The 27,863-nt window shown below is 43.9% G+C and overlaps 1 protein-coding gene across 1 annotated transcript in view; it reads right to left on the minus strand.

Moving 5' to 3' along the window:
* The window catches only part of OCA2 (OCA2 melanosomal transmembrane protein), an 833,084-nt gene extending 805,968 nt beyond the window's left edge, over positions 1-27,116 (minus strand). Inside the window, exons 1-2 of the mRNA XM_086934183.1 lie at positions 26,853-27,116; positions 5,552-5,844 (exon numbers count right to left, since the gene is read on the minus strand). Of these exons, the coding sequence (XP_086790309.1) occupies positions 5,552-5,844; positions 26,853-26,945 (386 nt within the window). The 5' untranslated portion in view covers positions 26,946-27,116. The remainder of the gene's footprint in view (positions 1-5,551; positions 5,845-26,852) is intronic.
* Positions 27,117-27,863: the final 747 nt, after the last annotated feature.

Here is a 27,863-nt window from a genome sequence, read left to right on the forward strand (position 1 = left end):
ACCTATGAGGCGTAAGTGGGACATCCTCTTACCATGCCGGTTTGCATGCCGTGAGGTGCCACAGAAATTTCTAGGGTTCAGCCCCTTTGAGCTTCTCTATGATTACCCAGTAAGAGGACCTCAGAGTCTGGTCAAGTAAGGCTGGGAGCAATCTCCCAGGAAACGTCCCCAGGATGTATATAGCTACATGCTGGCCTTCAGCAACCAGACAAGGCATTTTAGACAACTCGCTGAGGTGAATCTGGAAGCCAGCTAGGAGGAGATGAAGCAGTGATACGACCAGAATGCCACTCTGGTAGAGCTTCAGCCTGGTCAGAAAGTGTGGGGCATGGCCCCAGTGGAGCCCTGCGTGCTCCATGATAAGTGGACCGGACCATTTGAGGTTGTGGAGCGCAAAAGTCCTGTTACCTACTTGGTGAACTTGCAGTCTCCCAGGAACCCTTGAGCATCCTGCTTGTCAACCGCCTGAAGCCCCATTTGGAGAGGTCTGAAGTGGGCATGCTCCTAGCAACAGATGCTGGAATGGAGGAGGAGACTGAGCCTCTTCCTGACCTCCTGTGTGCAACAGAGCAAGATAGGTCAGTGGATGGTGTGAACCTCTCTTCCACCCTGACCCCTGAGCAACAGAATGACTGCCGCCGGTTGCTGGGACAGGTTTCTCATCTGTTCTCCCTGGTTCCCGGTGTTACTGATTGGGGAATCCATGATATAGACACTGGGGATAGTCTTCCCTTCCTGTGAAGCACAAATCTTACAGGGTGACTGACAGGGTGAGAGCTTGCATCAAAGAGGAGGTCTCAAAGATGCTTGCGTTAGGGGTGATGGAGTCCTCTCACAATCCTTGGGCCAGTCTAGTGGTCTAGGTCCCAAAGGCTGCCGCACCGGGTGCCACACCAGAACTCCGGTTCTGTGTGGACTACTGAGGGCTCAATTCAGTTACAAGGACTGACGTGCACCCCATCCCCAGAGCTGATGAGCTCATTGATCGGATAGGGGCTGCACAGTACTTCAGCACGTTCGACTTAACGTCTGGAAATTGGCAGATCACCTTGACTGATGGGGCAAATGAGAGGTCTGCATTCTGCACACCAGATTGGCACTTCCAGTTCCGGGTCATGCCCTTTGGGATGAAGAATGCCCCTGCCACCTTTCAGCGGTTGGTCAACCAGGTGTTGGCTGGACTGGACGACTTCAGTGCCGCCTACTTGGATGACATCGTAGTGTTCAGCGCCAGTTGGGAAGAGCATCTGTGCCACCTCTGGGAAGTGTTGCTGGCGCTGCAGAAGGCCAGGTGGTGCCCCTACAACCAAAGATTGAAACCATCCTGGCTTGGGAGCCCCCCAAAACTCAGACATGAGAGCCTTTTTAGGACTCACTGGGTATTACAGGAGATTTGTCAAGGGGTATGGCAACATTGTTGCACCCTTGACCGAACTGACTTCCATGAAGCAGCCCAAGAAAGTGATTTGGACTGACCTGTCAGAAAGCTTTTGAGGCCCTGAAAGCTACCATGTGCACGGCGCCCGTGGGTCTGGCACCTAACTTCACCAGAGAGTTTATCGTTCAGACAGACACTTCAGAGCATGGTGTGGGGGCTGTTTTGTCACAGATGATTGAGGAGAGCCTAGATCAACCTGTAGCCTTCATCAGTAGGAGGTTACTTCCACAGGAACAGAGGTGGAGTGCTATTGAACAGGATGCATTTGCTGTGGTCTGGGCACTGAAGAAGCTGAGACCCTACCTGTTTGGGACTCACTTTTGGGTTCAGTCAGACCACAGGCCCCTCAGATGGCTGATGCAGATGAGGGGTGAGAATCCAAAGCGGTTGAGGTGGTCCGTTTCCCTACAGGGGATGGATTTCACGGTGTAACACCGCCCTGGTACAGAACACACCAACGTTGATGGTCTGTCCCGATTTTTCTGCCTTAGTGATGAGAACTCTCAGGAGGTAGGGTAGTTCTCCAAACATTTCAGCTGGAGGGGACATGTGTTAGACCTCGCACCTTGGCGTGGGTCTCCCTTCCATTTTTACTGTTGCCTCATGTATTTTTGCTGGTGTTAGATGCTTTGGGCACTGTACCACTGTTGTCCAGTGCCACGGTGCAAGTGCTCCCTATTGTAAATTGATGTATGAATTAGTGATTCCATGATTGGCTGATTTGGTTTACTGGTCAGACCCTAGTATAGTGCACTGAGTTTGCCCAGGGCTTGTAAACCAACTGCTGCTAGTGGGCTTGCAGCACTGGTTGTGCCACCCACAGAAGCAGCCAGTAAAAATGTGTCTCAGGTCTGCCATTGCAGAGCCTGTGTGCAGTCTGGTACTGCCATGTTAACTGGGCACGGGCACCCACTTGCCAGTCCCTAAACCTTCCCATTTTTGTTTTTCACTATTGCAAGGCTACCTATTCCCCATAGGCCAGAATGGGCAGTTAGATTATTACATTAAATAATCCTAACTGATTCAGGGAACTAGGTAGAAATTCGAGTTTAGTATGCCTTATCTCAGAATGATAAAATGCATCTTTTAGTGAAGTTGGTTTTAACATTCTGTGTTTGAAAATACCACTTTCAGAAAGTAGGTAGTTTCTTGTCTAACTATCCAAGCCTGCCTCTGCTAGGTTATGTTTTCCTTGCCTGGAGTTTGAGTGACAGGGGCTGGGGGATTCCAGGAGACAGGGCGAGTCAGCCCAGTGGTGAATAGAGAGATCTGCATCTAGATGGGAGGCAGGAGTTGAACCTGGGACCTGAATAGGACTGTGCCTTCCCTCCATCCACCTCCTGTGGTACGTCTGATGTCTCTGCCATGCACTGTGAAAGGAAAGAAGGAGTCATGTCAGCAGAGTGCTCCAGGACTGACCAGAACTGGTTTGGACTAGGCAAAGGCCCCTCTGCCCTCAGATGACAAAGGATTTGGGGTATAAGTATTGGGACCCTAATCCCAAGAATTTAGATAACTTTTGGACAACAAGAAGAAACCTTTGCTGGGGAGAGGAACCTGAAGAAACTGAGGAGAGACTATCCCAAAGCTGAAGTGCTGCTTGGGGGATTGGCCTGCAGTGGTTGCCTGACTGCCAAAGAAAGGAGAAAGGACTTTGTGTGCTTTATTCAACTTGTAAGGATCTCCAAGTACTTGAGAAAAGAGCTTGCCTCCTGCTGAAGTTTCAGGGACAACAGACTTCAACCACCAGCTCCCCAAAAGTTCTTTGGAGTGCCTGCCGCTGTTTGGTCCTTCTGAGGGACTGCGTGTCGCAAGGAGCTGGAAGCGTGACTCAAGAGGAAGAAGTGTGTCGCCATCACAGGCGCGCATCACAGAGATGACTACTCTGGAGCATTGCACTGCATCACAAGAAACGTCTCGCTCCCTCGAAGTGTGTCGCAGCCGCTGCCGTCGCATCGCAGAGATGACGACGCTGTAGCGGTCATATTGCACCGCATCACAAGAAGCGCCTTGCATCCACGGAGAAGCATGCTGCCATCACAACCGCTGTCATCGCATCACATAACAAGGGTGTTGCCGCTGCAGTTGTCGCATCAAGCAGAAGCATCTCGCATCATCAGGAGAAGAGTGTCGCCGCCAAAGCCGCTGTCGTCGCATCACAGAACAAGGTTGTCACCGCTGCAGCTGACCCATTGAGCCGACACCCCTCGCAACATCGAAGGAGCGTGTCGCATCACAAAGGAAGCTCCATCTTTATTTCTTTGCACCGGATCTTTGCCGCATCTCCATCTCTGCAACACTTTCATTGTAGAAGCGTGACGCATCCTGCGGTACATTGACTCAAAGTGTCGCATTTTAAGATCAAAAGAGATCTAAGTTAATTCTACCATTTAAAGTAAAGTATTGTGGATTTTTGTTGTTTGTGGTCTTGTGTTAAATCTATATAAAGAAATGTTATTTTTAATATAAAACTTGTGTGGTGTCCATCTGTAGTGTTGTCACTTGATTACTGTATGTGTTCATAAATGCTTTACACACTGCCTCTGAGATAAGCCTGTCTGCTCATGCCAAGCTACCAAGCGGGTGAGGAGGTTTGTTTATTTTAGGAGGGTACCCCCTTACCCCGACAGAGGCAAGGGTCCCTATTTGTCACAAGTACCTACCTGTGCCAACTAGAGACTCCAAATCTAACAACTCTCCAGATACAATTCAAGGAACAACAAGAACAAAATGATCTCATATTAAACTTGATAATTCCAATACTTGTGTGCTAAAAATAAATAACACCCTATTGGTCATATCTTGCAACAGACTACCAGTATTGATACCTGAACAATGATTTTTGCTCTATCCTCTGCTGCAAACTCTCCTGCTGGGATTTCAAATGAAGGTATCATGGAGCATGTTACCATATCATGTTTGGAGCATGTTACCATATCATGTTTGGGATCTTTGGAATTGTAATGAGAAATCCTAACTTATGGTGAAGTTGAATTTTAACATTGCATACAGTTTTTCTTCGTAGACAGAACACCACAGGTAGGTGCTCTGGACATGAGGAACTGGGTAGCGAGAGAACCCAAGTGCATAGCAAATGCACAAAAGATCACTAAATCCTTCACAATTTTCAGCAGTAACTAGACATGATACGCAGTCTTAAGCTGCATCATAGATGTTCACCCAGTTTCTCTGTCTCTTTATGTAGAAGGCCAATTCCGAAGGTAGGTTTTTGCTGTCCCATCACTAGAGGATATTTTTGAGCCTTCATTATTAAATTCAGACCAGGGTTACCAAATCCCCAAACAAGGAACGATCACCCAGCCAAAGTAACTGGCTCAAGCCCCAAATGGTTTGGTGGTGCAATGGGAAATTCAAGGTTGAGGCAGTGGATAATTTTCCTTTTAAACCTAGGCATATAGCACCACTTGCCGTCTCAATACCATGCAGGTTTTACTCCAGGGCAACCTGGCTAACTCACGGTCGTCTGGGTCAAAGAGTGGCCTGGTCAGCATAAACCACGCTTCTAATCCGCTAGCTGCTGGTGTGTCACTCTCCACTCTCTTGCCGGCTAGCCCAGTGGTTGAGGCCTGTCTCACTGACAGTGAATATAAATACATTTATGAAAAACGAAAATATAGAAATTATGAATATTTTAGTAACATCTCTCTCGTTTGTAAGTCTTTTTTCTTAAAATGTGATATTTGGCTCCAGCTGACTATTTTATCCCGTTGTTAGTATTCATATAGTTTGTACATTACTCAGCACCAGTACAGTCAAAATAATGCAGTGTATTGACATTATTGTAATTCTCTGCTTGATATTTATACTTCAAGCTGCTTTTCAAGTCATTGGCTTGTACTTTTTATGCCTCGAGCAAATATACTAAAGAAGAACCAAGGCGTGTGGTTTTCAAAAGAAACTGAAGAAAGGGCAGCTTCAGAGGATGTAATATATTCATCCATCTACGGAGTCAGCCAGTGTGCCGTGGGCAATTCAGTGTCTAATAATTTTTCAATGCCTGGAGTTGGTGTTAATAAAAAGAAATAATTCTCCACTCTAGCACCAAAGAAGGGATCCATGGCACAACACATTTATTTTGCACGAAGGCCTTACCTTCCCTGCTGACTGAAATCTTCCCCAAGGGCAACGCTGCAATCCTGCTTGGTTGGTCCATTCTGGTAAGATTTCTCCCAGTCTCCCAGAGGCTCTGCTAATTCATGGAAGCCATTCAGTAGCCGCAACTCGTTAAACTCACTGGCCCCGCTGGCATCGACCTTGCAGCCATTCAAGTAAGGGCAGAGCTGTGCAGCAGTCTGTGTTAGCTTCACATCCAGGTTCCCAGTGACCGCTCCTTCTTTGTTGTTTTCTAGGTACATATTACCGTTGGCATCAAATAGACTGGATACCTATGAAGAGAATACGGCAAAGCAAAAACTAAGACATTTTCCAAATTAGCAAAACAAGCAAGTATAGCATTGACATCCACTTGTGCAGGGAGCAAATGAGGGGGAGGGGCATTCGGATAAATTGAGCACTGCTGGGAAGCCTGGACTACATGTAACCAAGAATTTCATCACCTTAAATCAAACACTTCATGAAAAAAGGCAAGTGTTGATTATCTGTGGCAATAGCTCTGGCGCAAGAGTATTAGAAGCATGATCATTGGTCAGTTTGTTAAATGTACAAATCTTTTGAAAGGACCAGGATCTAGGTTTTGAGAAAACCACAGGACATCGAAAGATCTATCTAAAACACAGTCTGCTAATCCACTTTTATTTATTTTTGAAGCAGGAATGCGTAGGATGTCAGCTGATTCCTAAACACAACACTGTTATGGTGCGAAAAAACATTAGGCTATATATACTTTATACCTTCAAATGGATCTTCCACTAATTCATTTTTATTACAGAATACAAAATCATCATCTAAAAAGGTTTGCGGACAGACTAACCACCTTGGGGGAGGGGAGGGGGACCAACAACTACTTAAGCATAAAAGTAACAAGACAGCCATATTGGAGTTGAATCCTAAATTACTGCTTGGCAGGTTTATTACCCAATCACTTTAAGTGTGTGAGCCTTGATATGACCGAATAGAGGGCAGTGACCTTTTGGTGAAAAAATAGGAAAGGTTATCCATCCGAGTATATACTTTTAAGCTGCTTTCAGACTTCATACTACTAAATTAGAAAGTAGTCTGGTTTCTTGATCTACGTAATTATAAAGCATGAGCATAATCCCTTTTAATCACCTGCAGTCTTAAAGACCGCTCAGTAGGAGTATATTGGTAAAAGAGAAACTGGAAGATAACATGGTTGACAAAGGGAATAAGAACCTTTAGTTGACAGGAAAACTAGTCTTCTTTACCCCCTTGGTTATTTTTATAGACATTTAAGTCACCCACCGTCAGGGGGCAGGAATATTAGATTAAGTAGACGTAATACAATACCCAATTCACAGTTATATCCTGGTTTGCCTACATCTAATAGATTCCAATTACTTAGTACATTAGATTGTAATGATTGGCTGAATACTGCAAGTACAGCTGAAAGGGGGGAGGGAGTTACTAGGTTTGTGGACGCAGGTCCACCTTTGGGAAGAGGGCCCATTAAAGTTTTTGATGTCATCACTATGCATAATTGTCCATCAAGTGACAATGTTGTATGTACATACCAAGGAGAGTACACACCCATCCAAAAGGGGGATAATACTAATGTGAGTAATGGGCCCAGTACAACAGCGAATACTTTTACTAGTGTTTTATTAGAGGACAGTATAGAGGTCATTAGTGAAGTTGCCACTAGTGTTCCTACCGGTCAAGGAACTCCCCTGTTGTAATTTGGCAGCGATTGAGTTAGCATTAGCAGAAGCCATCCTGTATTTAGAGGTTATCGTATCAGTTTTGTGGAATCCATTTTGTGTTTGTCAGCCATCTTGTTTGCCATGTGCTACCACGTGCGTTACCTGTGCTCTGACCTACCTTGCTGTTGTCTGCTCTTGGAATCTGCTTAGAGACAGGTTATATTTAGTTTCTTTTGCTTCACACATGCTCAGTTGAGCTTGCAGCTGTCCATGCAGCTGCTGTTAGTCTGTAACTGTCAGGATGTGTTCACCAGAGTTAGCAACTGTTAGCTCCTCCCACTTGTTGACTGTGTATTTTCTGTATGACCTTATATCTAGCTAAAACCTTCTTGTACTTGTACCGCCTTCTTTTGAGCCCCTGTGTGGGTATAAAAGGATCAAGCGGTTCCATTCCGGGTGCTACTTCATACACTACCGAAGGGTGCTGAGTGAATGGAGAAGTGTGGCTCAGGGGTTAGAGGCGGCAGACCCGGAAGCTGAGATCGGCCCTGGACCAGGGTTCAATTCCCCGCCTCGGCGGGTCTTGGGCTCAAAAATTCCATGGACTCGATAATTCTCGCTCCGGTGCCTTCTCGACTCACGGGTTCACATTCTGCGACTCTGGGCAATAGCTTGCTTAATCTCCACAACGACCCCTCGCGGCGGGATGCCTGGCTTTCACCTTGTGGATACCCTGCCGGGGTTATCTCACAGGGGAATACCAGGACGGGTTCCCTAAGCAAGCGCCGGGAAACCCTTTGTGGGTAGCTGTGCGCTATATAAGCTCAAATACATTTACATACATACAAATACAATGTAGTTCCTGCTCATGAGGGTTAATAAATCTTGTATTTTCTATTCCAGTTTCTGTGTCAACTTCTATTCTATGGTCTGAGGACTCTGCGCAGAGAAGGGCGAACCCCTAGCACTGGTAGGTCTTGCTGAGGCCCACTACTACACCCCCACCCGTATTACCTCAAGGAACCCCCTTGGCTGTAGGATACACTATTGTCAGTTGGAATATAGCTGGAATTGCAAGTAAGATCGATGAGTTAGGATGGAAGGAGTTCGTCCGTTCACACGATATAGTGTGCTTATAAGAAACCTGGAGTACCATAAATGTTTATTTCGATGGGTTTTTAGAATTGAAAAAAGGAATTAGACAAAATGGCTATTATGGACAGTATTTACTCGAATATTGTCTGGCTTGGTGATTTTAATATGAATATTTGTCCCCTGTCGATGACAAAAGTTTGTGGGTGTCAAAACGAAGAAGGTAAAGATTATCAACACTTTCCTCATACCACCTACAGTAACACTCTAAATGCAGTACTGACAGAATTTGATTTGGATATTCTGCAGTGCGCTATGGATGGGAGTGGGCAGGTGATCCCAACCTTTACAGGAAGGTCTACTCATAGTTGTATTGACCATGTTATAGTCTCTGCCAACATCGCAAACCTATATTCTATCCCGAAAGTTGTCGATTTGCTAATGAGTGACCATAACTCAATTACTATGCGCCTGCATATATGGGGGGACAAGAGAGTTGAATCATATACTGTTATGAATAACACCATACCGTCACGCACCAATAGTACAAGAATAAAATGGACTGTCGCCAACTCTTGTGAAATGTAAAAAAAAAATCATACAGGCATGTGGCAATGAAATAGATGACAGCCTTTTGGTTGGGACCGAACCAGTCAAGATCTTGTCCAATTTCCTAAAATGTTCTATTGGTTAAAGGTTTGACCAACCAAGAGGCCATGTTGTTTGGGAAAACACTCTTATGTTAAAGACTGGGAGGCAGAAACTGTGTGTGATGAAACTACGACATTGCATGCATTACAATATTGTCTAAAATATCCATCTTTGGTGTAGTTATTACAATTTGTGTTATTATCGGTGCCTTTGAGCACCATTCAAGATCTTGTCCAATTTCCTTAAGATCAATGCATACATTACTAAATTATTGACTGAAATCATCCAGGAAACAAACAAAGGCCAGGGGTTGGTTCGATCACTCTTGTACTGTCTCTTTGAACTGCTTGAAAATAGCATTTTCGAAGGGACAGTGCAGCAGTTCATGCCCTCAGAGCAGAATACAATTTTAATTCAAAACGAAGGAAGAAGGAGCTCCAACACGAGGTGTTGGATAACCTTGCACTTGCTGCTGAAACCTCTAATAAGCTATTCTGAGATACAGTGAACTCGAAATTACTTAAAATTGAATCTGTCCCAGAACTTTTAACCCATGTGAGTTGTGAGGAATGGGTGGCCTATTTTTCAGGTATTTTTAACCCAAGTTGCACAATCTCGGTAGATTCAAATATTCAACACTATTGCCCTATTATATCGGTTGATAGAACCTTGGAAGAAGTTCTGATAGGTATAGGAAATAGTAAAGGGGGGAAAGCACCAGGTGCTGATGGTGTCCCCATTGATGTATATAAATCTATACCTGAATTGTGGGGACCCATACTTACTAGAGTTTTTAATGCTGCAGTAACCAAGGTTTGTCCGTTCTCATGGGAGGAATCTGTTATTATTCCCATCTATAAAAAAGGTGACAGATCTGAAGCAAAAAATTACCGTCCAATCTCTTTACTCTACTCCTCAGTAAAAATTATGAGTAGAGATTTATTGTTAAGATTGGAGGAGTGGGTTCTGGAGAATGTAATTTTGGCACAGGTACAATACGGTTTTAGAAAAGGGCTAGGTACGCTAGAACAGTGTATTAATTTGGAGCTTTTAATTGGAAAATATACTAGAGTTAAACAGGGTCTGCTTTTTTTATGCTTTGTGGATCTAATTTGATTTGGTTGACCATGGTGTTTTATGGCCGGTCTTACTTAACCTTAGGGCCCCAAAACCCATTATTCATTTTTTGGCCAGGTTGTACAAAAATCTATCAACTAAAGTTCGATATGACCAGAAGGGTGAATGTACTCCCAATTTTAATGTAAAGTGCGGTATCCGTCAAGGCTGCGTTTTAGCCCCATTACTTTTTACTCTGTTTATTAATGAAGTTGATGCAGCACTTTAGATGACACAGGCGGACTTCCCATTAGTGGAGGGTAAGAAAGTGGCAGTCCTGCTTTATGCGGACAATGCCGTGCTTTTATTGAGAACACCGGTAGGCCTCCAGAGGTTAATTGATGGGTTTGCCGCTTTTATCAATAAGAGGAAGTTGCTCATAAGAATGAAACGTTTACAATGGTATGCGGCCTGAAATTTAAATGCCTGAGACCCTTCGTTATTGAGGGTAACAAAGTACAAAATGTGGACAATTTTTGTTATCTGGATATTTCCTTTTCATCGGACAGGAAATGGGGGACCGCCGTATTAAAGATATGATTGAGATCTATAAAGCTAGATGTATATCGGTTGCACTTTACGGGGCTGGGCTTTGGGGGATATGACCCATGCCATGACTTACAAGTGGAAGAGAATTCTTCTTTAAAGAAGCTATTATGTCTGCCGGTCTCAGCCTCCTCTGAACTTATTCATTGCGAGGTCGGTCTTAACTATTTAATGAACTTAATAGCCATGAGACCGCTTCAGTTATGGAGATCGTTATGGCTAAAAGAGGAGACTATTTTCACCAAGTTTATTATGAATGATTGTTTATGCTTGGAAAATTATTTAAAGATAGCTTGGCTCAATTTTTATCTAAATCTTATGGGGACATTTTTGATCGATCTATTTTGGGAATGTATAATGAAACATCTGCTATGTCAAAACCAGAGTTAAAGAGCACCTTCCTGTCCCATAAGAATGAACGTAGGAGGTAAACAGCAAGGAAACAAACCACGTACTAGTTTTACCATCTGCATATAGACATGGTGGGTTTTCAAGCCTATCTTTCATTTGTCAAAAGATCTTCCCATCGTTATGTATTAACCCTTTTGCTGCTGCCGCGATTTTACCGCTGTGCGGTAAACAAAAGAACACGTCGCGGCTGTGACGAACCCCAGCCATCATCAGCACATGCCCACTGCGGGGCGTGACGGCTGGTGTTCGTCACCAGCATGGGAGGGGTTAACTAGATTGAGGTTAGGTCATGTGCATCACCTGGTTGCGTTTCCTATGATGAATCATCACCCTGTTTCCTCTTGTCCTTGTGATGGGATTACAAAACAGAGCACGTTGCACTTTTTGTTTTTATGTGACCTGTTTTTGTCTCTTAGAATTGTCTATCTTAAACCATTGTTTAAGAAGTACGAAGCCAATACTATTAATGCTGCTATGACCCTACTTTTTGCACTCAAAGACCATGAGATTTGTTTTTATACTGCTACATTTATTTTAAGTGCAATTAAGACTAGGAAGAGTATGCTTTTCTAACGTAAATGTTACTACCCATAATGTTTAGGGTAGATCTATTGATCATGTACCTTGCACTTTAGATTTTGCATTTGTCAAAAGCCATGTGATTCGGTCCTTTTATCATTACTATGTTACGCTGCTATGAGTCCATTGTTTACTTTTGGAGTTATGCTATAATTTATGCACTTTATACTGCACCTTGTGAAGTCTTGGTGGTCTTCTATACCCTAACTATGTAAAGCTGCTATGTATCAACTGCTTTCATTAAGAGAACTGACGCAATGTACGACGCATATAGGAAATCAGTATTTGTACGTCCTTTTAACATTTTCGCCGATTTTTTATAATCTTTTAATTGTTATGTGTTATATATTGTGCTTTTATTGTATGTCCCAACCGAATAAAGTTTATTTTGAATTGAATAGTCTTCTTACCCAAACTAAATCCATCCCTGTGGAATCCCAATGAAAAATCGCATCCAAAATGAGGATACATTTCTCTATAGCTTTTTTTTTTAATCAGGTACACAGATGTCTCTGTAGTTTGCATGCCTTTTCATAGCAAAATTGGAAATTAATTTCCTTCACACTCACAAATATAGATCTTTAAGATATGTGTGCTTTACTGATGACATTCTCCTGACTTTCTCTGCAGAGGAACAGAACCTCCAATACCTATTGGCAAGATGTAACATCTGTGGTAAAGTCTACACATGGATTAAATGATCATAAATGTTACAATATAAACACTTCCTTTTTGGATTAGAGCGTGCTTTTATACAGGTACAAAAGGTTACACATCTGGACTTGCATTGCTTATTACAATATTGCAGAAGAAGTAAGAAAATATTAGAGGGTAGGTAGATGAGGATAGAGAGGCAAAGAAACTACTTGTGCCGATTAAGCATACCTTACATGACCTGATAAGTGCAACATTATGTATATATTTAAACATTATTGTAGCAAACTAGAACTGTCCTCATTTTCTCTACCACATTACAGGCTAAATTGCTGGTCAATTATTCATAGCCATAGAAAATGTGTGATCTTCCATGGTCCTAAATTGAGCAGGCTATTAAGTTGAAACCAGTGTCTTGTCACCAGTCTTTACCTGAACAGTTTGGTTGATTACTTAATTGATTCAGAATTTTTATTGAAAGGTCTACTCATTCTTTAACAACAATGTGTAAGTGTCTGTCACGTGCCTATCACCTCTATCATAGCTATAAACCCAAACATTCCAATATCTTTCCCCACAAAATTACTCATTTCCAGAACTAGCAAAGTGTAGGGAACACAGATGCTATGAACAATGGACTAATCACATTCTGATGTACTACCCCATCTGGGATTTGTGATACTACACCCTGCATAACCATTTCTGAATCACATCTAACGGTCACATTCTAATGGTCATATTTACAACGCAGTAAATTACATTTACATTCGTTGATCTGTATCATAAATGCAATAACTATAAATAATTATGATATACAAATGCTGAGGATTTCTCCACAAGGACGTGCTTGAATACTTAATAAGAAGTGCATCTACTGAGATAGTGTAGAACTGACAATTTTGGGAGAAACATGGTAAGATTACAGACATACTAAGGTAGAAACTGCACGTTTCCACAAGTGGATAGGTCAGTTCCTTAGTTTTTCCTCTTCTTTGCTAGTGAGAAATGGGCTTGACTAGAACTTGGATTTAAAAAAAACTACCTTTAAGGTCTAAATGAGGAAAATATCAGATATTTGAAGATGATGTACAAGACTGTTGGGGCGTTGAAAAGATAACTTTTATGAAGGCAAGCAAGATTTCAAGCTTTTATTGATCATTATCAATTTTGCTCAAAGGCACCGATAATAACAAAAATTGTAATAACTACACCAAAGATGGATATTTTAGACAATATTGTAATGCATGCAATGTCGTAGTTTCATCACATACAGTTTCTGCCTCCCAGTCTCTAACATAAGAGTTTTCCCAAACAACATGGCCTCTTGGTTGGTCAAACCTTTAACCAATGGAACGTTTTAGGAACCTCTGTGGATCCAGTCAGAATCCAGAAGCAGGAACTCATACTAGCAGAAGATGATGATTTAAGGCCTGTGTATAGGTGTTCGGCACTTTTCTTCTACAGGAGTCTTCTTCATTTTCCCTACTAAGTGCGATTTTACCAGAGTTTAGCATGGCTTCCGGGTTGAGCACTACGAGGACATCAGTGGTCAACAGTCTGGTGGATTACACAACATGCATGTGTATTCATTTGAAAAGGCATCGAGTTGTTTATCATTAGTTCTGGGACAGAAGGGAGTTATGGTCACCCAACAAATATGAGGGGATGAGAGCCTGGAACATAGATGTCCTGAAAAGAAATGTTTTTAGGTTTCCATTTTTGAAGTCGAACCAATTAGTCACAACCACATAAAATTCTAAATATAGCATTTGAAGGTGGTAAAGTGTTGTGCCAGATCAACCATTAAAAACACTTGTAAATGCCCTCAGATCTCGAGACACCAGCCACTCCACTGAGATCCAAAGATTAAATAAATGTAGGAGAAAGTGATCAGGAAAAGGGTTCTATGTACTTCTTGAAGGATCAATAGAGATTTTAATTGGTTAGACCCCTAATCAACCAAGATGTTGTTGGATGTACCCGTTGTATCCAAAGAAGGGAATCTCACACCTCAGAGGTATTTACTAGAGAAGAAAGATCCTTGTCACAGCTGAATTATTTACCATGCAGGCTTTCAAGCGGACACAAATAATGTATTAAAACCACCTTTGAATTATATTTAATAAAAAATCTATGCATAGCACTAAATTAAATGTTTAATATCATGCTCCGTCGCCTTCCCCTAACCTGACATACTAAAAAGATTGAGTTTTATTCACATAGGACAATGCGACCACAGCCAATGCAGTAAAGATTAGCTTTGATGTGCTCTCTGTATGGGGCACTCCAATCTAACTAATGAGCATGTCCTAATTCTGGAATTATGCATCCAGACCTTGCTGGCTTTATTTACTACTTACAGGTAATTTTGTTAATTTCAAAGGGAGGTTTTATACATTTCAAAACCCTTCCGTACTCCCAGAGGTTCAGAGTGACAGAGGCAAGTGTGAAGTCATGTTTTTTAAGCCACTCATGTGAGTATTGATATTTCTTACTGCGGTCAACATGTTGCATCTAGCTTATGCCACTAGTGCAATTTCCACACCATTGTACTGTGGCCTTACTGGAAGGGTTATTTATACAAATCATTTGGGATTAGTACACTTGTAACTGTGTCTGATGGTCACAGCACAAGCTGTGAGAGCTATTTGGCAGTTTTTCAGGTCACAAACAACATGCCAATACATCCAGTCAGAAAACATTGTGACAGATCATACAAAAAATATATACACTTCCTTCCACATGAAGAAATTTTGACTTCTGAAAAATGTCCCTATTTTACCAAGGCCTGCAAGAAAGTAGATGGGCTGAGAATCTGCAATTGGCTAAAGCTAAGCTTCAGAAAGTTACATAATAACAGAACTGTGGGTTTCAAGCCCAAGAAACAGGAAGGGGAGTTTATGGTGATCCACCACCTGTCCTAGCCAGATGGTGATTCAGTTAGCTATCAAATTGCCTTGGGGGGCTCGAAACTGGACAATGATTTTGAGTTCATCGGAAGATGCAGATCAGGAGCTAGGCTGGCAAAATCTTATATATTAAGTATTTAGCAGATTACGCATTCGCCCAGAGGATTTTGAGGTATTGGGCTTGCAGTACACTGGAATATTACAAATTAGTTGTTTGTTTTTTCGTTCATAGTTTGAAATGTTCAGCAGGTTTTGGCAATTGGGTTTTCTTGACAGACAAGATTCATAGAGTTAACTCATTACCTTAATGATTTTTTTTATTTGTGTACAAGGCAGGACCTGGATGTTTTAAGGAAGCTCCACAGGATTTCCTACTGGTGATGTGTGATTTAGGTGTGCCTTGCGCGCCAGAGAAGAGTGAAGGATCATCAACAGTTATGCTCTTTTCGGGCATTGAGCTTGATATGTTTAGAATATAAGCTAGTTTACAGGCAGACAAGATTTTAAAGCTTTTTAAACTATGGTGGAAAAAAGGTAGAACTGAGGAAGGTCTGAGCACTGCTAGGGCACTTAAGTTTTGCCTGCAAGGCTGTGAGAACCTTCTGTAGGAGTTTGGAATTTTTTGTTACGGCCCAATACTGCCTTATCCAAGAGTCCATTTAAATGCTGGGTGGGATGCTGATGTGAGAGTTTGCATTTTCTTTGTACAAGGTTTCAGTGATGTGGACACTGCAAGATAAATGGTTTTGGCAAGTTCAGATATTTTCTGATGAAACATGCGCACTGGGCTTTGGTCTGTTTTGGAATGAAAGATGGTGGGCAGAAATATGACAAGAGAAGTAATTGAAGAAAAGTTAAGCATAGCTTTTCTGGATTTTTTCCGCTGGTGGTCATCTGGTTCATTGGGGCAAGGAGCGATCTTGCACAAGAGTGACTTTTAATGTTGACAACAATACTTATTGCATAAGTGAATAATCAGAAAGATGGAGATGAAAAGGTTTTTAAGCTGTTACAGGATTTTTAGTTGGGATGCCTAAAGTTCATCATCATTTTTTTTTTTAGCAAGATATGTTCCAGAAGATGAAAATAATATTGCTGATGCTTTGTCTCATTCACAGTGCTAGAGGTTCAGTGGGGTGGAGCATAGTGAGAAGGCGAAGATCAGTCAGGGGGCTGAGGGTCTCGGAGCTTGTGGCAAAGTCAGTGGCACTGTCTACCAGGAACACCTAGAACAAAATATGGCAGGAGTTTCTGGATAGTGGGGCAGTCTGGAGTGGATTGTCTTGTTTGAAATTAAAATGAGTAAGGATGATGTTCCCCAGTTCATCGGAGCAGATTGACAAGGGTTTTTATGAGCTGTGAGTTAGCAGGAATTGCATTTTATGGTAAGTAATATTGATGCTACGACCCATCAGCAGGGTACTTGTGAAGTAGACTAGATGTAGGCTGGGCCAGGTAAAAAAGGTTGTGGCATGGAAAGGTGGAGGCTGATCACCAGGCCTTTATGGGCCTTTTGGACTATCTGAGTTATTGGGTGGGTGGGGTTTGGAGATTCACTTAAGAATGAAATAAAAAAAAGAGGGTAGCAGATTACGGATATTGGTGAAATGAGCAGACACAGATCAGTTTCGGAAAGGGTGGGAAATCTTGATTTGAGGGTCGGGAAATCATGTTTTAAGGGTCAGGTGAGGAGTTGAGGTGCTCCTTACAAGTTTTACTTAGTTTCTAGGGTTGCAGGGGTATTTCAGGGCATGTTTTTAAAGTATGAAGACTGTTCTGCTTTTCGCAATTTCAAATATTACTAATTTTAGTTTAGTAAGCTGGGTTTACCACCTTTCCAGGTTTGGATATATTTCTTTAGCATTGGCCCCTCTACAGACTGTGCTAGGTTGTTTTTTTTTGGCTGGATGCTTGTGGTAGGTGGGGGTCTCGTGAAAAATATGTCTGGAAAGAAGGTTTTAGCATTAAGTTCATCAGGTTGCTGATACCAGAGTGTGTTTTCGTTATTGATCTAACAGTTTTTGTTGCTGCAGGCAACGTTATCGGAACCACCGTCTGGCCTGTCAATGGTTTGTATCACACGTCATTTCTTCATTAGATGGGCCAGGAAAAAAGTGGAGTCAAGCTCAGTTGGTAGAAAACTAGGATTGGGTGTAGCAAGGTGCGGACTTAACTGTGGGGTAGGAGCGACATGTGCTAGGGCCAATTACTACCATATTTACCAAATTATTTTACTTGAAGAGGCTCCTTTGGCCTATTTCAGTTCACCTTGGCGAGTTTTATTTAGTCCAGTTGTCCGACATAGGGTTGTTGAAGGACATGTAGAAATCCGGGAACAGCAAGCAGGTGTGAGCTGGTAACCATGATATTTGGACGAAACTGATGCAGAGAGGGGTATGGAAGGGGAGCGGGGAAGCCATGCTAACGAGAAGCAAAACTCGTAATGTAATTGGGAAATTAAGATCTTTTGCTGGTCACAAAGAACTGAAGTTCTGAAGCATGTTCATTTGGTACAAAAGCATCGCACCTTGTTATATCAGGACGGAGTTTATTTAGCTCTAGGAAACTAATCTATCTTACAGAGTTGAGAGTGACAATAACAAAGAAACTGAGTGTCGTGTCCATGCTGTGTGCAGGGGTGTACACCATACACAGGACACAGGTTAGTTTAACTCTTCTTTATTATCACATCATGCAGTTGCTCGTCCCCACGTCCGTCCACGTCTCTGTCCTGGTCATTGTCCGTCCCCTTCCTGTCCCTGCCACCGGATCTGGTGTCCGGTGACCTGGTCACTCTGCCTGAGGACCCACAGGGTCCTACTGCCCTACTGTCAGTCGCCCACACGTCGCCCACACTGTCGGATCCCAACCTCTCCGTCACGACATCTCCCCCCTTGTTGCAAACAAAAGTTCGTGACACATTTATCATAGTCCTCATTCACAGTTATATTGACGAAGGTGAAAGAATGAGAGAGAGAGAGAGAGAGAGAGAGCTTGTCACTCTACATCTCTTCGATGAGTCTCTGTTATTTACTGAATGTCCTTCATGATCTAGTGTCTCCATCGCTTCCTTGTCCTCTATCTTCCTCCTTCTATGTGGCTGCAGTTGCCGCTGCCATTTCTTCTTCATCCGCCTTTAGCTCCTTGACACGCTATCTTTTCCTTGTTGTTTGTTGTCGGTCGGAGACAGCCATTATCATCAATCCTTTCACTTTCGTCACCGCCAGTGAATCTTTGGAGAACCGGTTGTCTTAATATCGATATTGTTTCTTTCTGTCTCACCACCTTTGGTCCTGGCCGTGCGGTGTCTCTTGCCTTGATCTTCCTTGGTGGCGCCTGTCCGCTCTGCTCATTGTATGTCTTCGTCCTTTCCTTTTGTTGCTGTTTCTCCTGCGCCAAAGTCCTGTCACGTTGCTCCTTTTTACCCATTTTATTTTCTTTGTCTTTGTGTCTTTCCTTTTGTTTTCTTTTCTTCTATGTTCTCCTTTTCTCTTTTCTGTTTCTTTGGTGATCTTTGTCCCTCTTTTCTTTGTTATTTCTCTTTTTCTGTCTTTTCCTCTATTTGGCCTTATCTCTGGCTTTTCCTTTATTCTTACTTCTTTCTTATTCGTCCTTTTTTCTTTTCTTATTCGGCCTCTTCTGGGCTTTTCTAGTCTTCTTCTTCTTTATTTCCTTGTTTTCTTATATTTGCATCCTTCCTGCGTCTTATTCTTATATTTATGTCTTTCCTTTTGTTTTTTCTCTTTGTCCTCTTTTCTCTCTTCCTTTCTCTTTCTCTTTTCTCTTTATTTTCTTCTTATCTCTTTATCTTCTTTCTTCTTCTTTATTTTCTTCTTATCTCTTTATCTTCTTTCTTCCTCTTTATTTTCTTCTTTTCTCTCTATCTTTTTTTCTTCTTTTCTCTATATTTTCTTCTTATCTCTTTATCTTCTTTCTTCTTTTCTCTTTATTTTCTTCTTATCTCTTTATCTTCTTTCTTCTTCTTTATTTTCTTCTTATCTCTTTGTCGATTTGTATGTTCTGTCTTCTTGTTTACCTTTTATCGTCTTTCTCGTCTTCTTCTTCTTCTTCTTGTGTTGTGCTTTGATTTAACTTTTTCTACTTTCTTTTCTCTTGTGTCCCCTTTTTCCTTGTCCTTTTATTTATTTATTTTTTTTTCTTCTTCTTTCTCTTTCTGTTATTCTTATCCTTCTCTATGTTTTTCTTGTCCTTTTGTTTTCTTTTTCTTGTCCTTTCTGTTCTTTTGTAGTATTCCTGTTACTGTGACACTCTTTGTTGTGCCTCCTATTCATTTTCTTCTTCTTGATATGTTAGTTATTCTTTGCTTTTGGGCGATCTCTCTTTGTTTTCTCCCCTTTATTCTTCACTTTTCTTTGTTTTTCTGCTCTTTTCTTTGTTTTTTCTGCTCTTTTCTTTTCTTGCCTGCCCTTGCAATGGCCGCTGTCCTTTTCTTCTTGCTATTAGTGCTTTTGTCCCATCTAAAATGGCCGCCCCTTGTTCTCGCGAGATTTCGCGCTCTAAATCTCACTTTCCTGACTTCAAAATGGCCGCCACGTTATTGCTGTGCTCCCATTGGCTTATTCTGCCTGATCCAAAGATGGCCGCCGTGATTTCCACGTCTCACGAGACTTCGCGTTTAAATGCGCGAGCGCGATCTCCTCGCAACTTTGCTCGGCACTAACGCTGCTCCGCTGCTCCTGAGCGCTCCTTACCGCGCTTTGTCACTCTGTAGGACGCTGATCGGGGTGGGCTCCCGTGTAGCTCCTGGCGTCACCTTGATGTTTCCATGATGCGAATCCACACACGACGATTTTCCTCGCACGTCGTGACGATCGTTTCTTCCCTCGTCGCCAGTTGTCGTGTCCATGCTGTGTGCAGGGGTGTACACCATACACAGGACACAGGTTAGTTTAACTCTTCTTTATTATCACATCATGCAGTTGCTCGTCCCCACGTCCGTCCACGTCTCTGTCCTGGTCATTGTCCGTCCCCTTCCTGTCCCTGCCACCGGATCTGGTGTCCGGTGACCTGGTCACTCTGCCTGAGGACCCACAGGGTCCTACTGCCCTACTGTCAGTCGCCCACACGTCGCCCACACTGTCGGATCCCAACCTCTCCGTCACGACACTGAGGAAGAGGTTAGGAGGTTATGTTTGTGGTTCTTTGAGATGGTGGGGCAGAAAACTCCCTTGCAAAAGTTCTCTTGTATGGCATGAGGTGTCAAGGAAAACGAAAATTAATGCTGGTTGCAGGGGGTGCATGATGTAGCAAGGCCCCACTTTGAGCACTAGGCCTAAGGGTGCTGTGCTATAGTAGTGACACACACACACACACACAGAGTGTGAGCTAAAGACCATGTGCGGTCTACACTGGTATATTATTTAGCCTCTGGCCACACCTAACCAGAGGATGCATTCGGTGCAGTTCCGAGGCATGTCATCACTGGGGGCGGTGCATCGTGGTTGTTACATCCCTCCCAAACTTGGTGTTGGACTTCACTGTTGTGCTTGGCATGTAAAGTCTCAAAGTCTCCTGCTATGGGGCGGATTGGGCCTGAGGTTGTACTGCTGATGATGGGAGCTAATGTCACTGTCCTCAGGCTGCTAACTGCCCAGGTGGGTGGGTAACTCTCTCGAGGTACTAGGCTCAGTGGTAGAGCTGCTGGCTTGGGTTTCCCCAGAGTCTGGCTGCCAGTATGACCTCTCTCAATCATTCGCTTGTTCCACTGACTCAAAGACTAGATGAGCGAGAAGTACACTATATGGAACCTTTAGGGTAGTCATCATGGTACCGTCTGAGAGGCTGACTCTCAGAGTTTAAATGGAGTTCAAAAACTTCCATCCTGGTCTCCTGTCTTATCAGAACCTTGTCACCCGGAGATATCACTTGGATCTTGCATGTTGCCTCATGCTTGGTTTGTGTTCCCCTAGCCTGAGCATCAGCTCTGTCATATGGAGGTGGGGTCTATCCTGGGGAGAGTGGTATGGTGTCTCGTCTGTCTGTGGGGCATCATAGACCATGGGGACCATTGTGTGGTGCAGGGAGTTGTCTCTCAGTACTCCCTTAGCAACCTCTGCATGCTCAGTTCTGGATTGGCACCTCCTGCTGCAGCGACTAACTCTTGCTCAGAGTGTGCATGAAGCGCTCAACTTCCACATTAGCTTGCAGCCCTTAAGGGGTAATCCGGAAGTGTCTGATCACTGGAAAACTGGTTCGCTGTCGGTCTCTCTCTTGTGGAAGGCCACACAGTTCAAAAGTTCTTTCCGGTACCGGGTCTACGTTTGGGTAATTTAGGGAGTCTACCACCTCAATAATGGGATACTTAGGGCAGCTATCAACCATTACGGCTGTAATGTGTCCATCTGGGAATCTCTTAAAGTCCAGGCTCACTTCAGACCACAGAAATGTGCTTGGTTCCTCAGTGATGAGCGCTGGTGGCTCTTGGAAGCTTGTGATCTGGCAGAAAGGGCAGCATCACATGACCCCATCAACAGCAGCCTCCATTCCTGGAAACCAAATATATTCTCACAAACTGGACTTCATTTGAACAGTCCCTTGGTGTCCTCCATGAGCTAGGGCCGTTACCTTGTCTTGCAGGTTTTTGGGTATAACAATGCATGCTCCTCACAGCACTAACAGTTCCTCATGCACTCTCCACATTTTTATCAGTCGTTCCTTCTCGGGCCATGCCAGTCGGCTTCTCTTAAGAAGTTCTACCACGACCCTCAATGGAAGGCACAGAGTCCGGCTTAGTGGCAATACTGATCTCCTGGAGGTTGAGCAACCTGCAGGCACACACCTTGTCACCATGCTGACGTATTCCTCTGTGGCATCCGAGCTGCAGGGAGTTTATATGGCTTGAAAAGGCAGGTGACGGAAGTAAAAAAAAAAAATCAGCCGGCTACTTGCCCCTAGGTCGGTAAGTTATTTCCATGTGGTAATGTTACAGTTGGATGGCCCAGCGCTCGATCTGCAGAGGGGGATGTGCAGCGGTGCCACAGAATAGAGACACAAGCGACCAATGGTCAGTGACAACATGGAACGGCTTGCCGCTGAGATAGATGGAAATGAAGCACACACAAGGAGATGATGGACGGAGCACTGAAAATGTTCAGGCACTCACCCCAGTCACAGATCTGGATTGAATCCATCATCATTCTTCAGCTCACTTCGCCACTTCAGTTCAGACCCAGACATATGCAAATCAGTCTTGACCTCGATCGACAGAGGGGGATGTGCTCGGTGCCGCAGAATAGAGGGACAAGCGACTAATGGTCCGTGACCACATGGAACGACTTGCCACTGAGGTATAGATGGAAATGAAGCAAACACAAGAAGATGATGGACGGAGAGCTGAAACTTTGCAGACCCTCACCCCCAGTCACAGATCTGGGTTGAATCAATCATCATTCTTTAGATCACTTCGCCACCTCAGTTTAGACCCAGCCATATGCAAATCAGTCTTGACCCTGTGCCTCATGGAAACAGTCCCGCCGAACTGCCAAGCCAGGTCTGATGAGGGGTGTTTCCCTGAAACCGGTCCCAGGATGCATGCTTCCGGTTCAGGAAGACCCGACTTGGCAGTTCAGGCTGGACTGTTCCATGAGGCACAGGGTCAAGACTGATTTGCATATAGCTGGGCCTGAACTGAGGAGGCAAAGTGAGCTAAAGAACGATGATGTATTCAACCCTGATCTATGACTGGGGGAGAGTGTCTCAAAAGTTTCATCGCTCCGTCCATCTCGTGTTTGCTTTCTATAGATGGGAATGGCCAAACGCCCATTTGATGGCCAATGCTTCTCTCTCTATTTGGGGATATCGGTTCTCCATTGGTGTGAGGACTTTGCTGACAAATGCAAGTGGTGCCAATTTCCTTGGCTCCACTTCTTGTGTGAGGACGCTAGGCTCCCAGGCCTACAGGGCTGGCATTGACCAGGAGTTCAGTCTGTCTCTCGGGGGGTTGAAGTAGGCCATTGTCCTCTTGCTCAGTAAGGCTTCTTTCACTTTTTGGAACGCCTCCACCTCCTTCTGGCCCCACTGAGAGGGCATCCATTTTCATCAGTAAAAATTACTTTATTGGTTGATTATTTAAAATCTTACAATATACAGTTACAAAAATACTTTTAGTATAACCAATAAAACTTTCATCATAAAATTCATTAAAATATATCCTTAGTATACTTCATTTAGGACTAGGTCTACTAATTTTGTTTTTACCATTAATAAAATTTTTACAAAAGGTAGCATTCATGGCTATATCATTTGATTGAAGACAACATTTCAGGGCTTGCCTACATGATCGTATTCCACGTACAATAAAAGGGACTTTGAGTAGTTTTGGCCTTTCATTTCGTAGTCCCGGACAAATACAGAGCAAGTGGACAATATTCTCCTTTCCGTTGTTACATAGTCTACATATTAAACTCCTTTCAGAGATTTTCCAAGGCGGGAGGTGACAGTTTCCCGGAAGGATTCCAAATCTTGCTTTTAGAAGGATTTGTTTGTTGTTTCCTGACCATGGTATTTCTAAATAGTCTTGAACCTTCTTTGTTTTATATCCATTTATTATTGTCCAGGCATGTTTTCTTTTTGTCAGACTATCTTTATCATTTAAAATTGATAGTTGATTTGACGTTCTATTAATTATTTTCTTAAAGGAAGCGTTAGTTATGGTATTATTCCAAATTGCGGTGACTGCAAACTCTTCTATAGCCTCTTTAAGAAAAATCCATGGTAGTGCCTTTGTATTATTACTTATCTCCTTCCATAATAACTGAGAGATTAGGTTATCTTGATCATTTTTAATCCGATTCCAGGTTTTAATAAAATGTCCCTTCCTTGCATAATATTGGTTGGTTAAACCAAACTCAAGTCTAATTTGAGCTGGTGAGGCATTTGTTGGGAGAGGAAATTTCATCAGGGCATGGAGGCTCAGCGATGGTCACTAGGTTTGGGATGAACAGACCACAATAGGTGGAAATGCTCCTGAAGCTTTGAAGTTCAGAAACCGTTGTTGGTGCTGGGGCCCGTTTGATAGCATGCGATTTGCAGGGATAAATCTGAACTCCATCCTGGTTGAAGACTTACCAGAAGAACTCGATAGAGTTCTGAAAGAAAGAGCATTTCTCTCAAAGGAGAGTGATACTGTACTCTGGCAGTCTCTTCAGTGCTGCTCTGAAGTGTCTATGCTGTGCCTTAGAGGATGCAGAGTGGGTCAGGATATCCTCACTTACATTCATGACCACCTGTAAGCTTGACAGTGTCTCTCTGATTGCATCTTGGAAGACTTCTACTGCCAACGATATCCGAAAGTTAAACCTCTTATATCTGCAAAATCCTAGATGCAAATTGGGAAGGTGATGATGTAGTAACTCCTATGCTAGCAGCAGCTGGTGGCATCCTGAGTTGGGGTCGAGCTTAGAGAACCACCTTGACCCATTCAGGTCAGCAATGATGTCCTCTGTTGGTGTGATATGTTGTTTCAGCTTTATGGCTTGGTTAGGAAGTCTCATATCAATGCATAGCTGTATTTTGCTGGGCTACTTTGGCTTCCCAGCAACGATCATCAGGGAGGGCCACGGGGTTGGGCTGGATACCTTTTCGATCACCTGTAGGCTTTCCAGTTTGCTTAGCTCTTGCTCCACAAGCCGTCTCCGATTGCAAAGCAGGCATCTGTGGTGAAGGGCAACTGGCTTCCCGGTTTTGTTGAGGTGTAACTTTACTGACGGGGCCTTTCAGGCATCTGAGCCCTTGGAATAATTCAGGGAACTGGCTAATGAGTTTGTCTGTCTGGAAATGCTTTCACATTCCTTGCAAAAGTCACTAGTCCGATGTCTTCTGCTGTGTGGCTGCCAATGAGGGGGTCAGCTTCTTTGTCAAAGACATGGACAGTTGCAGTGACCTCCCGATCTTCAGATTTTATTTGTACCTTTATCTTTATTTTTAGCAAGAGTGGATATTGGCTTCCATAAGTGAATATTTTGCTGTTTGTACAAACCAATGGCGGTCTCGGTCGAAGACGCTGATACTGTTGGATTCCCCTTACATTCACTGAAGCGCCAGTGTCAATGAGGGCCTTCACGCTGGACCCTGTGATGTCAACCAGGCAGGTGGGTTGGGGCAGTCGGTGTTGCTTAAGTTCATTTATGAATGAGATGAGGAATTCTTCCTCTACACCATCAGGTGAGGATTCTTCAAGCTGCTGTCACTGGTGGGGAGGCACCTTGATGGCACCCAACGATTTATGGTCATCCGTGGATAGTTGTCGGACTGACTTAGGCTGAGTCTTGCTCCCTTGTGTGTCCTTTCTTTTGAAGTCCCTTCTACAAACGGTGGCAGAATGGTTCAGCTTGCTGCATTTGGAAAATATGGGATCTTGGCTGGGAATTCATCCAGGGTGCGTTCACTGTGGCTGCAGTTTCTACAGCCAGGTCCTTTACTGTGCCCCACGTCAGGCAAGGAGGCCAGGAGAGGGAGGCCTACATGGGCAGTTGCAGGACAGAAGCAGCACTGAGTATTGATGGTGGTCAGGGTGCAGCTCTCACATCCGTAGCAGGGTAGATAACCACTCAGTAGTCCGTCACAGTGAGCACCCAACAAAGTCGCTTCTGCTCTATGTGCACTGCACACCGCTGTCTCTGCACACCGCTGGCACAGGTTGACCAGATCATAGTCAATGCGGGCCATGTGGACTCCACTGCCAAACCAGTCGATGGCGGCCAGCGGGAGTCGTCAACACAGGGCCCAATGAGTCGCTGTAGCAGTGGCAAAGAAGCCCTTGTCGCAGGTGGAGCTGGGGGGCCATCCTCGTTGCCAGTGTAACAAGACCCCACTTTGAGGACTAGGCCTGAGTGTGCAACACTGTAGCAATGACACACACACACGGATTCACAGTGTGAGCCAAAGACCAAATATCACTTTAGTCAGCTCGGACTCCACCCCTCCAAGATAAATGAAGTAGAATTTAGTTGAATAACACTAACTCCTATTTTCTACAGTCTTTAGAATTAGAAGGTTTAGAAGTGTATAAAGAGCACGGACAAAAAAATGCCTGCTTTACAGTTTGCACGGTTTTTCACAAGTCCCCTATCGTCGTCCACTGTTTTTCCAAGAGCCAAAAGTTATGTTGATTTTCCTAGGGTCGCCTGTGTACAGATTCTACACATTTAATTTGATTTGATTTAACGCGATGCTCGGCATGCAGAGTTTTTGCATGGGTCCATTTGGTACAGCTCTTCACAGGCGGCGTTGCGAGGTCAGTAAAATGTGTGTGTGTGTGTGTGTGGGGGGGGGGGCTCCCCGTTCAGTTTTTCCAACTAACATGCTGGCATTTCATGTTAAATTATACGCCAAACAGGGTTCATGAGAGGGGCCGCAGTGGAAGGGGAGAGGAATGCGTATTGGCAGGAGTGGGAAAAAACGATATTTTGTCATGATTAACATTTCTTAGGACTTTCAAAAGAAGGAGGAAGCGCGCGTGTGTGCGGGCATTTTTGTCTATGTGTATGTAACAACTCCTGGTGAAATCCAACGGACATCTCAGCACACCTGCACACCGCTATTTATCAGACAAAGTATATTCATTAGTGGGGTGTAACACCCCCACCCTGAAGCTACGCCCCTGCACAATCCTTGTGGCTTGTACACGGCTATTACCTTCAGTTTCATGGCTCGGTTCGGTGCAGCGTGAAGTCTATTCTGCAGGCGGAAGTACTTCTCTCTTGCAGCGTGCGCGCGACTGGAGGGCATTGCGAACTGCACAGGGAGCGTTAATGGAGGCCTGGGTCCTCGCGCAGCTACAGGTGCGCGGCTCGAGCCATCCTCGGCCCAGGGGTCTCCTCGCGACTCCTGGGAGGCAGCCCTTCCCCGAGTCTCTGCAGCCTTGCACTGTCAACCTAACGTTGATGACAAGCCTCCACTAACAAACCCGCAGCGCTCCTTCAACGGCTACTTAACACCTATGCTTGCTGGAGATTGGTCCACAGGTGAGTTCGTTGTAGCTCGTATCACTTCTACTCTTAACACTGACATAGACCTATGGATTTACAATACAGTGTTTCCAGTCTAAATAGTGTCTTCACACAAAAGTATCTCCCCCCATACAGCAGAATGTGGGAAGAACTGCGCCAACAATATCCCGGAGATAGTCTACGCCTGAGGCTAAAGGCACACCTCACCGATGGTTGCAACTCTTCCACTCGGGCTACCGCGGCTCCAGAGGCCTGTTACTCCCCTGAGTTCGAGGTGTTACCTTTAAACGACTGCAAACCCCCAGAATTCACATTTGTGACATTGTGACTCGTCCGTTGTGAGATAGGGTTACCTAAAGTGAGGCACTGCGCAGAAAATCATTAAAAGGGTCTGTAACGCAAAGACTACAACTCCCGGAATCTTTGGTATGGTTAAATCAAAACCCAGGACTGGAATTATGGCGTCTCCTTTGTGACATGGAATTATGTTAAAGGCGCTGCTTTTGACAAAATCATTGCGCTGCTGCAGTACGCGGGCCCCAGAATGTATTGCCTTGTTCAGCTAAAGGCCAGGACAGCAGACTTCGATTATGATGAGCCGAAGTTCTCTGACCAAGATAGAGGAGTGCGATTTAATGGTGTGCACCTTTATTTCGGTTCAACTCCGGTATTTTGAAACTAAATGAGCACTTCTGCG

Source organism: Lissotriton vulgaris, chromosome 8 (genome assembly GCF_964263255.1).
Source record: "Lissotriton vulgaris chromosome 8, aLisVul1.2, whole genome shotgun sequence".
NCBI classification, from domain to species: domain Eukaryota; kingdom Metazoa; phylum Chordata; class Amphibia; order Caudata; family Salamandridae; genus Lissotriton; species Lissotriton vulgaris.